At 42.4% G+C, this 15,000-nt stretch overlaps 1 protein-coding gene across 1 annotated transcript in view; it reads left to right on the top strand.

The window, feature by feature from the left end:
- LOC133546652 (A disintegrin and metalloproteinase with thrombospondin motifs 18-like) overlaps positions 1-15,000 on the top strand; it is a 197,534-nt gene that overhangs the window by 29,029 nt on the left and 153,505 nt on the right. The window contains exon 4 of the mRNA XM_061892447.1: positions 5,782-6,025. Coding sequence (XP_061748431.1) covers positions 5,782-6,025 — 244 coding nt within the window. The remainder of the gene's footprint in view (positions 1-5,781; positions 6,026-15,000) is intronic.

Below are 15,000 nucleotides of genomic sequence, written 5' to 3'. Positions count from 1 at the left end.
ATGTTGCCTTCTATATCATTTTACATGGCCTGCCACATCATTTCATGTTGCCTTCTATATCATTTTACATGGCCTGCCGCTTCATTTTATGTTGCCTTCTATATCATTTTGTGTGGCCTGCCGTTTCATTTTATGTTGCGTTCTAGATCATTTTACATGGCTTGCCGCTTCATTTTATGTTGCCTCTAAATCATTTTGAATGGCCTGCCGCTTCATTTTATGTTGCCCTCTAGATCATTTTAAATGGCCTGCCGCTTCATTTTATGTTGCCTTCTATATCATTTTGTATGGCCTGCTGCTTCATTTTATGTTGCCCTCTAGATCATTTTGTGTGTTCTTCCGCTTCATTTTATGTTGCTCTTTAGATTATTTTGTGTGTTCTGTCGCTTCATTTTATGTTGCCCTCTAGATCATTTTTAATGGCCTGCCGCTTCATTTTATGTTGCCCTCTAGATCATTTTGAGTGGCCTACCGTTTCATTTTATGTTGCCTTCTATATCATTTTACATGGCCTTTCGCTTCATTTTTTGTTGGGTTCTATATCATTTTACATGGCCTGCCACATCATTTTATGTTGCCCTCTAGATTCTTTTTTATGGCCTGCCGCTTCATTTTCGGTGGTCTGCTGCTTGATTTTATATTGCCTGCCACATAATTTCTGTGGCCTGCTGCTTCATTTTATATGGCCCGCCACAACATTTAATGTTGCTTACCACTGTTGCGTCATTTTATGTTGCCTACCACAACATTTTATGTTGCCTACCACAACATTTTATGTTGCCTACCACAACATTTTTTGTTGCTTACCACTGATGCGTCATTTTATGTTGCCTACCACAACATTTTTTGTTGCTTACCACTGATGCGTCATTTTGTGTGGCCTACCACAACATTTTATGTTGCCTACCACAACATTTTATGTTGCCTACCACAACATTTTGTGTGGCCTACCACAACATTTTGTGTGGCCTAGCACAACATTTTATGTTGCCCACCACAAAATGTTATGTTGCCTGCCACAACATTTTATGTTGCCTACCACATTTTATGTTGCCTACCACAACATTTTGTGTGGCCTACCACAACATTTTATGTTGCCTACCACAACATTTTATGTTGCCTACCACAACATTTTGTGTGGCCTACCACAACATTTTGTGTGGCCTACCACATTTTATGTTACCTACCACGACATTTGATGTTGCCTGCCACAACATTTTGTGTGGTCTTCCACTTCATTTTATGTTGCCTGCCACTTAATTTATGTGGCCTGCTGCTTCATTTGATGTTGTCTGCCACATAATTTCTTCTGGCCTGCGTTTCAATTTATGTTGCCTGCCATCTCATCTCGTCTGGCTTGACGCTTCATTTTATGTTGACTACCACAACATTTTGTGTGGTCTGCCGCATCGTTTTACTTTGTATGTTGCCTGCCACATAATTTAGGGTGGCCTGCTGCTTCATTTGATGTTGCATGTCACATAATTTCGAGTGGGCTGCCGTTCAATTTATGTTGCCTGCCATATCATTTCGTGTAACTTGCCGCATTGTTTTATGTTGGCCACCACAACATTTTTGTGGTCTTCCGCTTCATTTTATGTTGCCGGCCACATAATTTCGAGGGGCCTGCTGATTTATTTGCTGTTGCCTGCCACATAATTTTATGTTGCCTGCCACATAATTTCGAGGGGCCTGCTGCTTTATTTGCTGTTGCCTGCCACATAATTTCATTTGGCTTGCCGCATCATTTATGTGGCCGGCCACAACATTTAATATTGCCTACCACAACATTTTACATGGCCTACCACAACATTTTATGTTGCCTACCACAACATTTTACATGGCCTACCACAACATTTTATGTTGCCTACCACAACATTTTATGTGGCCTACCACAACATTTTGTCTGGCCTACCACAACATTTTGTGTGGGCCTACCACAACATTTTATGTGGCCTACCACAACATTTTATGTGGCCTACCACAACATTTTACATGGCCTACCACAACATTTTATGTTGCCTACCACAACATTTTACATGGCCTACCACAACATTTTATGTTGCCTACCACAACATTTTATGTGGCCTACCACAACATTTTGTCTGGCCTACCACAACATTTTGTGTGGCCTACCACAACATTTTATGTGGCCTACCACAACATTTTATGTTGCCTACCATGACATTTTTGTGGCCTGCTGCTTCATTAGATGTTGCCTGCCACATTATTTTGTGCGGTCTGCCACCTCATTTTATCTTGCCTGCCACATAAATTCGAGGGGCCTGCTGCTTTATTTGCTGTTGCCTGCCACATAATTTCGTGTGGCTTGGCGCTTCATTTATGTGGCCCGCCACAACATTTAATGTTGCCTACCACAACATTTTACATGGCCTACCACGACATTTTATGTTGCCTACCACGACATTTATGTGGCCTGCTGCTTCATTTGATGTTGCCTGCCACAACATTTTGAGTGGCCTACCACAACATTTTGTTGCCTACCACAACATTTTGAGTGGCCTACCACAACATTTTATGTTGCCTACCACAACATTTTATGTTGCCTACCGCAACATTTTGTGTGGCCTACCGCAACATTTTGTGTGGCCTACCACAACATTTTGTGTGGCCTACCACGACATTTTGTGTGGCCTACCACGACATTTTGTGTGGCCTACCACAATATTTTGTGTGGCCTACCACAACATTTTATGTGGCCTACCACAACATTTTATGTGGCCTACCACAACATTTTATGTGGCCTACCACAACATTTTATGTTGCCTACCACAACATTTTACATGGCCTACCACAACATTTTATGTTGCCTACCACGACATTTTTGTGGCCTGCTGCTTCATTAGATGTTGCCTGCCACATTGTTTTGTGCGGTCTGCCACCTCATTTTATCTTGCCTGCCACATAAATTCGAGGGGCCTGCTGCTTTATTTGCTGTTGCCTGCCACATAATTTCGTGTGGCTTGCCGCTTCATTTATGTGGCCCGCCACAACATTTAATGTTGCCTACCACAACATTTTATGTTGCCTACCGCAACATTTTATGTTGCCTACCACAACATTTTATGTGGCCTACCACAACATTTTGTGTGGCCTACCACAACATTTTGTGTGGCCTACCACGACATTTTATGTGGCCTACCACAACATTTTATGTTGCCTACCACAACATTTTACATGGCCTACCACAACATTTTATGTTGCCTACCACAACATTTTTGTGGCCTGCTGCTTCATTAGATGTTGCCTGCCACATTATTTTGTGCGGTCTGCCACCTCATTTTATCTTGCCTGCCACATAAATTCGAGGGGCCTGTTGCTTTATTTGCTGTTGCCTGCCACATAATTTCGTGTGGCTTGCCGCTTCATTTATGTGGCCCGCCACAACATTTAATGTTGCCTACCACAACATTTTACATGGCCTACCACGACATTTTATGTTGCCTACCACGACATTTACGTGGCCTGCTGCTTCATTTGATGTTGCCTGCCACAACATTTTGAGTGGCCTACCACAACATTTTGTTGCCTACCACAACATTTTGAGTGGCCTACCACAACATTTTATGTTGCCTACCATAACATTTTATGTTGCCTACCGCAACATTTTATGTTGCCTACCACAACATTTTGTGTGGCCTACCACAACATTTTGTGTGGCCTACCACAACATTTTATGTGGCCTACCACAACATTTTATGTGGCCTACCACAACATTTTATGTGGCCTACCACAACATTTTACATGACCTACCACAACATTTTATGTTGCCTACCACGACATTTTATGTTGCCTACCACAACATTTTTGTGGCCTGCTGCTTCATTAGATGTTGCCTGCCACATTATTTTGTGCGGTCTGCCACCTCATTTTATCTTGCCTGCCACATAATTTCGAGGAGCCTGCTGCTTTATTTGCTGTTGCCTGCCACATAATTTCGAGTGGCTTGCCGCTTCATTTATGTGGCCCGCCACAACATTTAATGTTGCCTACCACATTTTACATGGCCTACCACGACATTTTATGTTGCCTACCACGACATTTACGTGGCCTGCTGTTTCATTTGATGTTGCCTGCCACAACATTTTGAGTGGCCTACCACAACATTTTGTTGCTTACCACGACATTTTGAGTGGCCTACCACAACATTTTATGTTGCCTACCACAACATTTTATGTTGCCTACCGCAACATTTTATGTTGCCTACCGCAACATTTTATGTTGCCTACCGCAACATTTTATGTTGCCTACCGCAACATTTTGTGTGACCTACCACAACATTTTGTGTGGCCTACCATAACATTTTATGTGGCCTACCACAACATTTTATGTGGCCTACCACATTTTACATGTCCTACCACAACATTTTATGTTGCCTACCACAACATTTGTGTGGCCTGCTGCTTCATTTGATGTTGCCTGCCACATTATTTTGTGCGGTCTGCCACCTCATTTTATCTTGCCTGCCACATAATTTCGAGGAGCCTGCTGCTTTATTTGCTGTTGCCTGCCACATAATTTTATCTTGCCTGCCACATAATTCGAGGGGCCTGCTGCTTTATTTGCTGTTGCCTGCCACATAATTTTATCTTGCCTGCCACATAATTCGAGGGGCCTGCTGCTTTATTTGCTGTTGCCTGCCACATAATTTGATGTTGCCTGCCACATAATTTTATGTTGCCTGCCACATAATTTCGAGGGGCCTGCTGCTTTATTTGCTGTTGCCTGCCACATAATTTTATCTTGCCTGCCACATAATTCGAGGGGCCTGCTGCTTTATTTGCTGTTGCCTGCCACATAATTTTATCTTGCCTGCCACATAATTCGAGGGGCCTGCTGCTTTATTTGCTGTTGCCTGCCACATAATTTTATCTTGCCTGCCACATAATTCGAGGGGCCTGCTGCTTTATTTGCTGTTGCCTGCCACATAATTTTATCTTGCCTGCCACATAATTCGAGGGGCCTGCTGCTTTATTTGCTGTTGCCTGCCACATAATTTGATGTTGCCTGCCACATAATTTTATGTTGCCTGCCACATAATTTCGAGGGGCCTGCTGCTTTATTTGCTGTTGCCTGCCACGTAATTTTATGTTGCCTGCCACATAATTTTATGTTGCCTGCCACATAATTTTGAGGGGCCTGCTGCTTTATTTGCTGTTGCCTGCCACGTAATTTTATGTTGCCTGCCACATAATTTCGTGTGGCTTGCCGCTTCATTTATGTGGCCCGCCACAACATTTAATGTTGCCTACCACAACATTTTACATGGCCTACCACAACATTTTACGTTGCCAACCACGACATTTATGTGGCCTGCTGCTTCATTTGATGTTGCCTGCCACATTATTTTGTGCGGTCTGGCTCCTCATTTTATCTTGCCTGCCACATAATTTTATGTGGCCTGGCGGTTCATTTTATGTTTCCCGCCACAACTTTTTCTGTTGCCTGCCACAACATTTTATGTGGACTGCCGCATCACTTCCTGTTGCCTGCCACATTTATTTGGCCTGTAACCTCATTTATATTGCCTACCACTTGTTTTTATGTTTGCCGCTACATCCATTATTAATGTTTCCCGTCACGCCGTTTCATATTTTTTCCGGTACATCATCTTATGTTGCTCGCCACATCTTTTCTTGATGCCCGCCACATCATTTATATTCACTGTACATTAGGGAGCAAGGGACATAATAGTGGTTTATAGTGGCCCTTGTGGTGATCGTGTGTGTGTGTGTGTGTGTGTGTGTGTGTCTCCCGCAGTCAGGTTTGATCCGGGTGTCGGAGCAGGAGTATTTGATCTCTCCTCTACCTCAGCACCTGGCCAGACGTCACAACTTCAGCGCCCCCGAGGGCCACCGGCCCCACGTGGTCTACAAGCGCTCCGCCCAGCACGCCGTCCACAACCCGGCCGGCGACGGCGCCGCGTCCGCGCCCGCCGGCCGTCCCCACGACGACCCACGCCCGGGCCCGCCTAAGCGACACTTCTGCGGGCGCCGCAAGCAATGTATGTAAGGGACGTTCTTTTCCTCCATTTTGAGCAGACGACAAGTCTCGTCAAAAAGCATTTGTATTGACAGCTGCGGCTGTGGGCAACCTCCAGATGTTTTTATTTATTTATTTTTTTTTAACTTACCTAATGAGTGGTCGGCATTTAGCTGCTTTTATCGAGCTCTGCGCGCACTTTAAGATGTTGGCACGGGCTTGTCGTACTGTTAAAGCAGGGGGGTCCAAATTGTGGCCCGGGGGCCATTTGCAGCCCGCAACACATCATTCTAAAAAATACTAAAATATATATATATATACATATATATATATTTTAAACATTAAAAAGAGGAATAAAGGAGTAAATAGGTGAAATGCAACGAGAAAAAACTGCATTGTTGACTCTAATAACACCATTTCTTAAATAATTTCTCAAAAAATAATAATGAATAAAAATTAATGTTGCTATAAATTATTAATTGATTTAAGGACAAAAAGGACAGAAACACAACAAACATAAAAACATGAAAAATACGAAAATTAGAAAAAAAAAAGTCCATTATTTACTAATACTAATTATACTAATTATCCTATTTTCATCCATCCATCCATCATCTTCCGCTTATCCGAGGTCGGGTCGCGGGGGCAGCAGCCTAAGCAGGGAAGCCCAGACTTCGCTCTTCCCGGGGGATCCCGAGGCGTTCCCAGGCCAGCCGGGAGACATAGTCTTCCCAGCCTTTAAATAGACCTCCTTTTTAGACCAGTTGATCTGCCGCTTCTTTTCTTTCTCCTATGTCCTATGTGGAAGGGGTCCGGTCCGATGACCATGGATGAAGTACTGGCTGTCCAGAGTCGAGACCCAGGATGGACCACTCGCCTGTATTGGTTGGGGACATCTCTACGCTGCTGATCCGCTTGAGATGGTTTCCTGTGGACGGGACTCTCGCTGCTGTCTTGGAGCCACTATGGATTGAACTTTCACAGTATCATGTTAGACCCGCTCGACATCCATTGCTTTCGGTCCCCTAGAGGGGGGGGGGGGTTGCCCACATCTGAGGTCCTCTCCAAGGTTTCTCATAGTCAGCATTGTCACTGGCGTCCCACTGGATGTGAATTCTCCCTGCCCACTGGGTGTGAGTTTTCCTTGCCCTTTTATGGGTTCTTCCGAGGATGTTGTAGTCGTAATGATTTGTGCAGTCCTTTGAGACATTTGTGATTTGGGGCTATATAAATAAACATTGATTGATTGATTGATTGATTGAACGTGTCCTGGGTCTTCCCCGTGGCCTCCTACCGGCTGGACGTGCCCTAAACACCTCCCTAGGGAGGCGTTCGGGTGGCATCCTGACCAGAAATCACGGGGGTTGCACTGACATCCGTAGCGTTCCAATTTGGTTAGCTATCAAGCTATCTTCCAGGGTAACTCCCGAGATGAATGATCCATTTATTTCCGAGTTAAATTTTCTTATGTCGTCTTTAAGAGACGTTTTGGTAGCACTTTACAAAAAGAACGGACAAAATCCTGGGAGGGACAGAAATCACGGGGGTTACACGGTTGTCCGTAGCTTTCAAATTTGGTTAGCTAGCAAGCTATCTTCCAGGGTAACTCCCGAGATAAGTGATACATTAATGGCCGAGTTAAATCGTCTTATGTCATCTTTTAGAAACGTTTTGGTAGCACTTTAGGAGAAGAACGGACAAAATCCTGAGAGGGACAGAAAGCTCGGGGGTTACACTGACATCTGTAGCTTTCATTTTGGTTAGCTAGCTAGCTTTTTTACAAGGTAACTCCCGAGATAATTGATCCATTTATGGCTGAGTTAAATAGTCTTATGTCATCTTTTAGAAATGTTTTGGTAGCACTTTAGGAGAAGAACGGACAAAATCCTGAGAGGGACAGAAATCTTGGGGGTTACACTGACGTCCATAGCTTTCAAATTTGGTTAGCTAGCAAGCTATCTTCCAGAGTAACTCCCGAGCTAAGCGATCCATTTATGTCGAGTTAAATTTTCTTATGTTGTCTTTAAGAGACAATTTGGTAGGACTTTACAAAAAGAACGGACAAAATCCTGGGGAGGGACAGAAAGCTCGGGCGTTACAATGACATCCGTAGCTTTCATTTTGGTTAGCTAGCTAGCTTTTTTACAAGGTAACTCCCGAGATAATTGATCCATTTATGGCCGAGTTAAACTGTTTTTATGTCGTCTTTAAGAAACGTTTTGGTAACGCTTCAGGAAAAGAACGGACAAAATCCTGGGATGAACAGAAATCACGGGGGTTACACTGACATCCGCAGCTTTCATTTTGGTTAGCTAGCAAGCTATCTTCCAGAGTAACTCCCGAGCTAAGCGATCCATTTATGTCGAGTTAAATTTTCTTATGTTGTCTTTAAGAGACAATTTGGTAGGACTTTACAAAAAGAACGGACAAAATCCTGGGAGGGACAGATATCCCGGGGGTTACACTGACATCTGGAGCTTTCAAATCTGGTTAGCTAGCTAGCTATCTTCCAGGGTAACTCCCGAGCTAAGCGATCCGTTTATGTTTGAGTTAAACTGTTTTATGTCGTCTTTCAGAGATGTTTTGGTAGCACTTTTGGAAAAGAACGGACAAAATCCTGAGAGGGACAGAAAGCTCGGGGGTTACACTGACATCGTAGCTTTCATTTTGGTTAGCTAGCGAGATATCTCACAAGGTAACTCCCGAGATAATTGATCCATTTATGTTTGAGTTAAACTGTTTTATGTCGTCTTTCAGAGATGTTTTGGTAGCACTTTTGGAAAAGAACGGACAAAATATTGGGAGGGACAGAAATCCCGGGGGTTACACTGACATCGTAGCTTTCATTTTGGTTAGCTAGGGAGCTATCTCACAAGGTAACTCCCGAGATAATTGATCCATTTATGGTTGAGTTAAACTGTTTTATGTCATCTTTTGGAAACGTTTTGGTAACGCTTTAGGAAAAGAACTGACAAAATCCTGGGAGGGACAGAAATCACGGGGTTTACACTGACATCCGCAGCTTTCATTTTGGTTAGCTAGCAAGCTATCTTCCAGAGTAACTCCCGAGTGAAGCGATCCATTTATGTCGAGTTAAATTTTCTTATGTTGTCTTTAAGAGACAATTTATTTACAAAAACAACGACAAAATTCTGGGAGGGACAGAAATCCCGGGGGTTACACTGACGTCCGTAGCTTTCAAATTTGGTTAGCTAGCTAGCTATCTTCCAGGGTAACTCCCGAGCTAAGCGATCCATTTATGTTTGAGTTAAACTGTTTTATGTCGTCTTTCAGAGATGTTTTGGTAGCACTTTTGGAAAAGAACGGACAAAATACTGGGAGGGACAGAAATCCCGGGGGTTACACTGACATCGTAGCTTTCATTTTGGTTAGCTAGGGAGCTATCTCACAAGGTAACTCCAGAGATAATTGATCCATTTATGGTTGAGTTAAACTGTTTTATGTCATCTTTTGGAAACGTTTTGGTAACGCTTTAGGAAAAGAACGGACAAAATCCTGGGATGAACAGAAATCACGGGGGTTACACTGACATCCGCAGCTTTCATTTTGGTTAGCTAGCAAGCTATCTTCCAGAGTAACTCCCGAGCGAAGCGATCCATTTATGTCGAGTTAAATTTTCTTATGTTGTCTTTAAGAGACAATTTGGTAGGACTTTACAAAAAGAACGGACAAAATCCTGGGAGGGACAGATATCCCGGGGGTTACACTGACATCTGGAGCTTTCAAATCTGGTTAGCTAGCTAGCTATCTTCAAGGGTAACTCCCGAGCTAAGCGATCCGTTTATGTTTGAGTTAAACTGTTTTATGTCGTCTTTCAGAGATGTTTTGGTAGCACTTTAGGAGAAGAACGGACAAAATCCTGAGAGGGACTGAAAGCTCGGGGGTTACACTGACATCGTAGCTTTTATTTTGGTTAGCTAGTGAGCTATCTCACAAGGTAACTCCCGAGATATTTGATCCATTTATGGTTGAGTAAAACTGTTTTATGTCGTCTTTTGGAAACGTTTTGGTAACGCTTTAGGAAAAGAAAGGACAAAATCCTGGGCGGGACAGAAATCACGGGGGTTACACTGACATCCGTAGCTTTCAAATTTGGTTAGCTAGCTAGCTATCTTCCAGGGTAACTCTCAAGATAAGTGATACATTTAAGTCTGAGTAAAATTGTCTTATGTCGTCTTTCAGAGACATTTTTGGAAGCAATTTAGGAAAAGATCGGACAAAATCCTGGGAGGGACAGAAATCACGGGGGTTACACTGACATCCGTTGCTTTCAAATTTGGTTAGCTAGAAAGCTATCTTCCAGGGTAACTCCCAAAATTACTGATCCATTTATTTCCAAGTTAAATTTTCTTATGTCATCTTTTAGAAACGTTTTGGTAGCACTTCAGGAAAAGAACGGACAAAATCCTGGGAAGGACGAAATCACGGGGGTTACACTGACATCCGTAGCGTTCCAATTTGGTTAGCTAGCAAGCTATCTTCCAGGGTAACTCCCGAGCTAAGTGATACATTTATTTCCGAGTTAAACTCTTTTATGTAGTCTTTCAGAGGCATTTTGGTAACACTTTGGGAATAGAACGGACAAAATCCTGGGAGGGACAGAAAGCTCGGGGGTTACACTGACATCCGTAGCTTTCATTTTGGTTAGCTAGCTAACTTTTTTACAAGGTAACTCCCGGGATAATTGATCCATTTATGGCTGAGTTAAATAGTCTTATGTCATCTTTTAGAAATGTTTTGGTAGCACTTTAGGAGAAGAACGGACAAAATCCTGAGAGGGACAGAAAGCTCGGGGGTTACACTGACATCTGTAGCTTTCATTTTGCTTAGCTAGCTAACTTTTTTACAAGGTAACTCCCGAGATAATTGATCCATTTATGGCAGAGTTAAATAGTCTTATGTCATCTTTTAGAAATGTTTTGGTGGCACTTTAGGAGAAGAACGGACAAAATCCTGAGAGGGACAGAAAGCTCGGGGGTTACACTGACATCGTAGCGTTTATTTTGGTTAGCTAGTGAGCTATCTCACAAGGTAACTCCCGAGATATTTGATCCATTTATGGTTGAGTAAAACTGTTTTATGTCGTCTTTTGGAAACGTTTTGGTAACGCTTTAGGAAAAGAAAGGACAAAATCCTGGGATGGACAGAAATCACGGGGGTTACACTGACGTCCGTAGCTTTCAAATTTGGTTAGCTAGCAAGCTATCTTCCAGGGTAACTCCCGAGATAATTGATACATTAATGGCCGAGTTAAATCGTCTTATGTCATCTTTTAGAAACGTTTTGGTAGCACTTCAGGAAAAGAACGGACAAAATCCTGGGAAGGACGAAATCACGGGGGTTGCACTGACATCCGTAGCGTTCCAATTTGGTTAGCTAGCAAGCTATCTTCCAGGGTAACTCCCGAGCTAAGTGATACATTTATTTCCGAGTTAAACTCTTTTATGTAGTCTTTCAGAGGCATTTTGGTAACACTTTGGGAATAGAACATACAAAATCCTGGGAGGGACAGTAAGCTCGGGGGTTACACTGACATCTGTAGCTTTCATTTTGGTTAGCTAGCTAACTTTTTTACAAGGTAACTCCCGAGATAATTGATCCATTTATGGCTGAGTTAAATAGTCTTATGTCATCTTTTAGAAATGTTTTGGTAGCACTTTAGGAGAAGAACGGACAAAATCCTGAGAGGCACAGAAAGCTCGGGGGTTACACTGACATCGTAGCTTTTATTTTGGTTAGCTAGTGAGCTATCTCACAAGGTAACTCCCGAGATATTTGATCCATTTATGGTTGAGTAAAACTGTTTTATGTTGTCTTTAGGAAAAGTTTTGGTAACGCTTTAGGAAAAGAAAGGACAAAATCCTGGGATGGACAGATATCACGGGGGTTACACTGACGTCCGTAGCTTTCAAATTTGGTTAGCTAGCAAGCTATCTTCCAGGGTAACTCCCGAGATAATTGATACATTAATGGCCGAGTTAAATTGTCTTATGTCATCTTTTAGAAACGTTTTGGTAGCACTTCAGGAAAAGAACGGACAAAATCCTGGGAAGGACGAAATTTCGGGGGTTGCACTGACATCCGTAGCGTTCCAATTTGGTTAGCTATCAAGCTATCTTCCAGGGTAACTCCCGAGCTAAGTGATACATTTATTTCCGAGTTAAACTCTTTTATGTAGTCTTTCAGAGGCATTTTGGTAACACTTTGGGAATAGAACGGACAAAATCCTGGGAGGGACAGAAAGCTCGGGGGTTACACTGACATCTGTAGCTTTCATTTTGGTTAGCTAGCTAACTTTTTTACAAGGTAACTCCCGAGATAATTGATCCATTTATGGCTGAGTTAAATAGTCTTATGTCATCTTTTAGAAATGTTTTGGTAGCACTTTAGGAGAAGAACGGACACAATCCTGAGAGGGACAGAAAGCTCGGGGGTTACACTGACATCTGTAGCTTTCATTTTGGTTAGCTAGCTAGCTTTTTTACAAGGTAACTCCCGAGATAATTGATCCATTTATGGCTGAGTTAAATAGTCTTATGTCATCTTTTAGAAATGTTTTGGTAGCACTTTAGGAGAAGAACGGACAAAATCCGGAGAGGGACAGAAAGCTCGGGGGTTACACTGACATCGTAGCTTTTATTTTGGTTAGCTAGTGAGCTATCTCACAAGGTAACTCCCAAGATTTTTGATCCATTTATGGTTGAGTAAAACTGTTTTATGTCGTCTTTTGGAAACGTTTTGGTAACGCTTTAGGAAAAGAAAGGACAAAATCCTGGGATGGACAGAAATCACGGGGGTTACACTGACGTCCGTAGCTTTCAAATTTGGTTAGCTAGCTAGCTATCTTCCAGGGTAACTCCCAAGATAAGTGATACATTTAAGTCTGAGTAAAATTGTCTTATGTCGTCTTTCAGAGACATTTTTGGAAGCAATTTAGGAAAAGATCGGACAAAATCCTGGGAGGGACAGAAATCACGGGGGTTACACTGACATCCGTTGCTTTCAAATTTGGTTAGCTAGAAAGCTATCTTCCAGGGTAACTCCCAAGATTACTGATCCATTTATTTCCAAGTTAAATTTTCTTATGTCGTCTTTAAGAGACGTTTTTGGTAGCACTTTACAAAAAGAACGGACAAAATCCTGGGAGGGACAGAAATTAGGGGGGTTACACTGAGGTCCGTAGCTTTCAAATTTGGTTAGCTAGCAAGCTATCTTCCAGGGTAACTCCCGAGATAATTGATACATTAATGGCCGAGTTAAATTGTCTTATGTCATCTTTTAGAAACGTTTTGGTAGCACTTCAGGAAAAGAACGGACAAAATCCTGGGAAGGACGAAATTTCGGGGGTTGCACTGACATCCGTAGCGTTCCAATTTGGTTAGCTATCAAGCTATCTTCCAGGTTAACTCCCGAGATAAGTGATACATTTATTTCCGAGTTAAACTCTTTTATGTAGTCTTTCAGAGGCATTTTGGTAACACTTTGGGAATAGAACGGACAAAATCTTGGGAGGGACTGAAAGCTCGGGGGTTACACTGACATCCGTAGCTTTCATTTTGGTTAGCTAGCTAGCTTTTTTACAAGGTAACTCCCGAGATAATTGATCCATTTATGGCTGAGTTAAATAGTCTTATGTCATCTTTTAGAAATGTTTTGGTAGCACTTTCGGAAAAGAACGGACAAAATCCTGGGAGGGACAGAAATCTTGGGGGTTACACTGACGTCCATAGCTTTCAAATTTGGTTAGCAAGCAAGCTATCTTCCAGAGTAACTCCCGAGCTAAGCGATCCATTTATGTCGAGTTAAATTTTCTTATGTTGTCTTTAAGAGACAATTTGGTAGGACTTTACAAAAAGAACGGACAAAATCCTGGGAGGGACAGAAAGCTCGGGCGTTACAATGACATCCGTAGCTTTCATTTTGGTTAGCTAGCTAGCTTTTTTACAAGGTAACTCCCGAGATAAATGATCCATTTATGGCCGAGTTAAACTGTTTTTATGTCGTCTTTAGGAAACGTTTTGGTAACGCTTCAGGAAAAGAACGGACAAAATCCTGGGATGAACAGAAATCACGGGGGTTACACTGACATCCGCAGCTTTCATTTTGGTTAGCTAGCAAGCTATCTTCCAGAGTAACTCCCGAGCGAAGCGATCCATTTATGTCGAGTTAAATTTTCTTATGTTGTCTTTAAGAGACAATTTGGTAGGACTTTACAAAAAGAACGGACAAAATCCTGGGAGGGACAGAAATCCCGGGGGTTACACTGACATCTGGAGCTTTCAAATCTGGTTAGCTAGCTAGCTATCTTCAAGGGTAACTCCCGAGCTAAGCGATCCGTTTATGTTTGAGTTAAACTGTTTTATGTCGTCTTTCAGAGATGTTTTGGTAGCACTTTTGGAAAAGAACGGACAAAATACTGGGAGGGACAGAAATCCCGGGGGTTACACTGACATCGTAGCTTTCATTTTGGTTAGCTAGGGAGCTATCTCACTAGGTAATTCCCGAGATAATTGATCCATTTATGGTTGAGTTAAACTGTTTTATGTCATCTTTTGGAAACGTTTTGGTAACGCTTTAGGAAAAGAACTGACAAAATCCTGGGAGGGACAGAAATCACGGGGTTTACACTGACATCCGCAGCTTTCATTTTGGTTAGCTAGCAAGCTATCTTCCAGAGTAACTCCCGAGCTAAGCGATCCATTTATGTCGAGTTAAATTTTCTTATGTTGTCTTTAAGAGACAATTTAGTAGGACTTTACAAAAACAACGACAAAATTCTGGGAGGGACAGAAATCCCGGGGGTTACACTGACATCTGGAGCTTTCAAATCTGGTTAGCTAGCTAGCTATCTTCAAGGGTAACTCCCGAGCTAAGCGATCCGTTTATGTTTGAGTTAAACTGTTTTATGTCGTCTTTCAGAGATGTTTTGGTAGCACTTTTGGAAAAGAACGGACAAAATACTGGGAGGGACAGAAA

This window comes from Nerophis ophidion, linkage group LG02 (genome assembly GCF_033978795.1).
Source record: "Nerophis ophidion isolate RoL-2023_Sa linkage group LG02, RoL_Noph_v1.0, whole genome shotgun sequence".
In the NCBI taxonomy this organism is placed as follows: domain Eukaryota; kingdom Metazoa; phylum Chordata; class Actinopteri; order Syngnathiformes; family Syngnathidae; genus Nerophis; species Nerophis ophidion.
The sequence above is the reverse complement of the archived record's forward strand: the minus strand, read 5'-3'. Positions and strand labels throughout refer to the sequence as shown.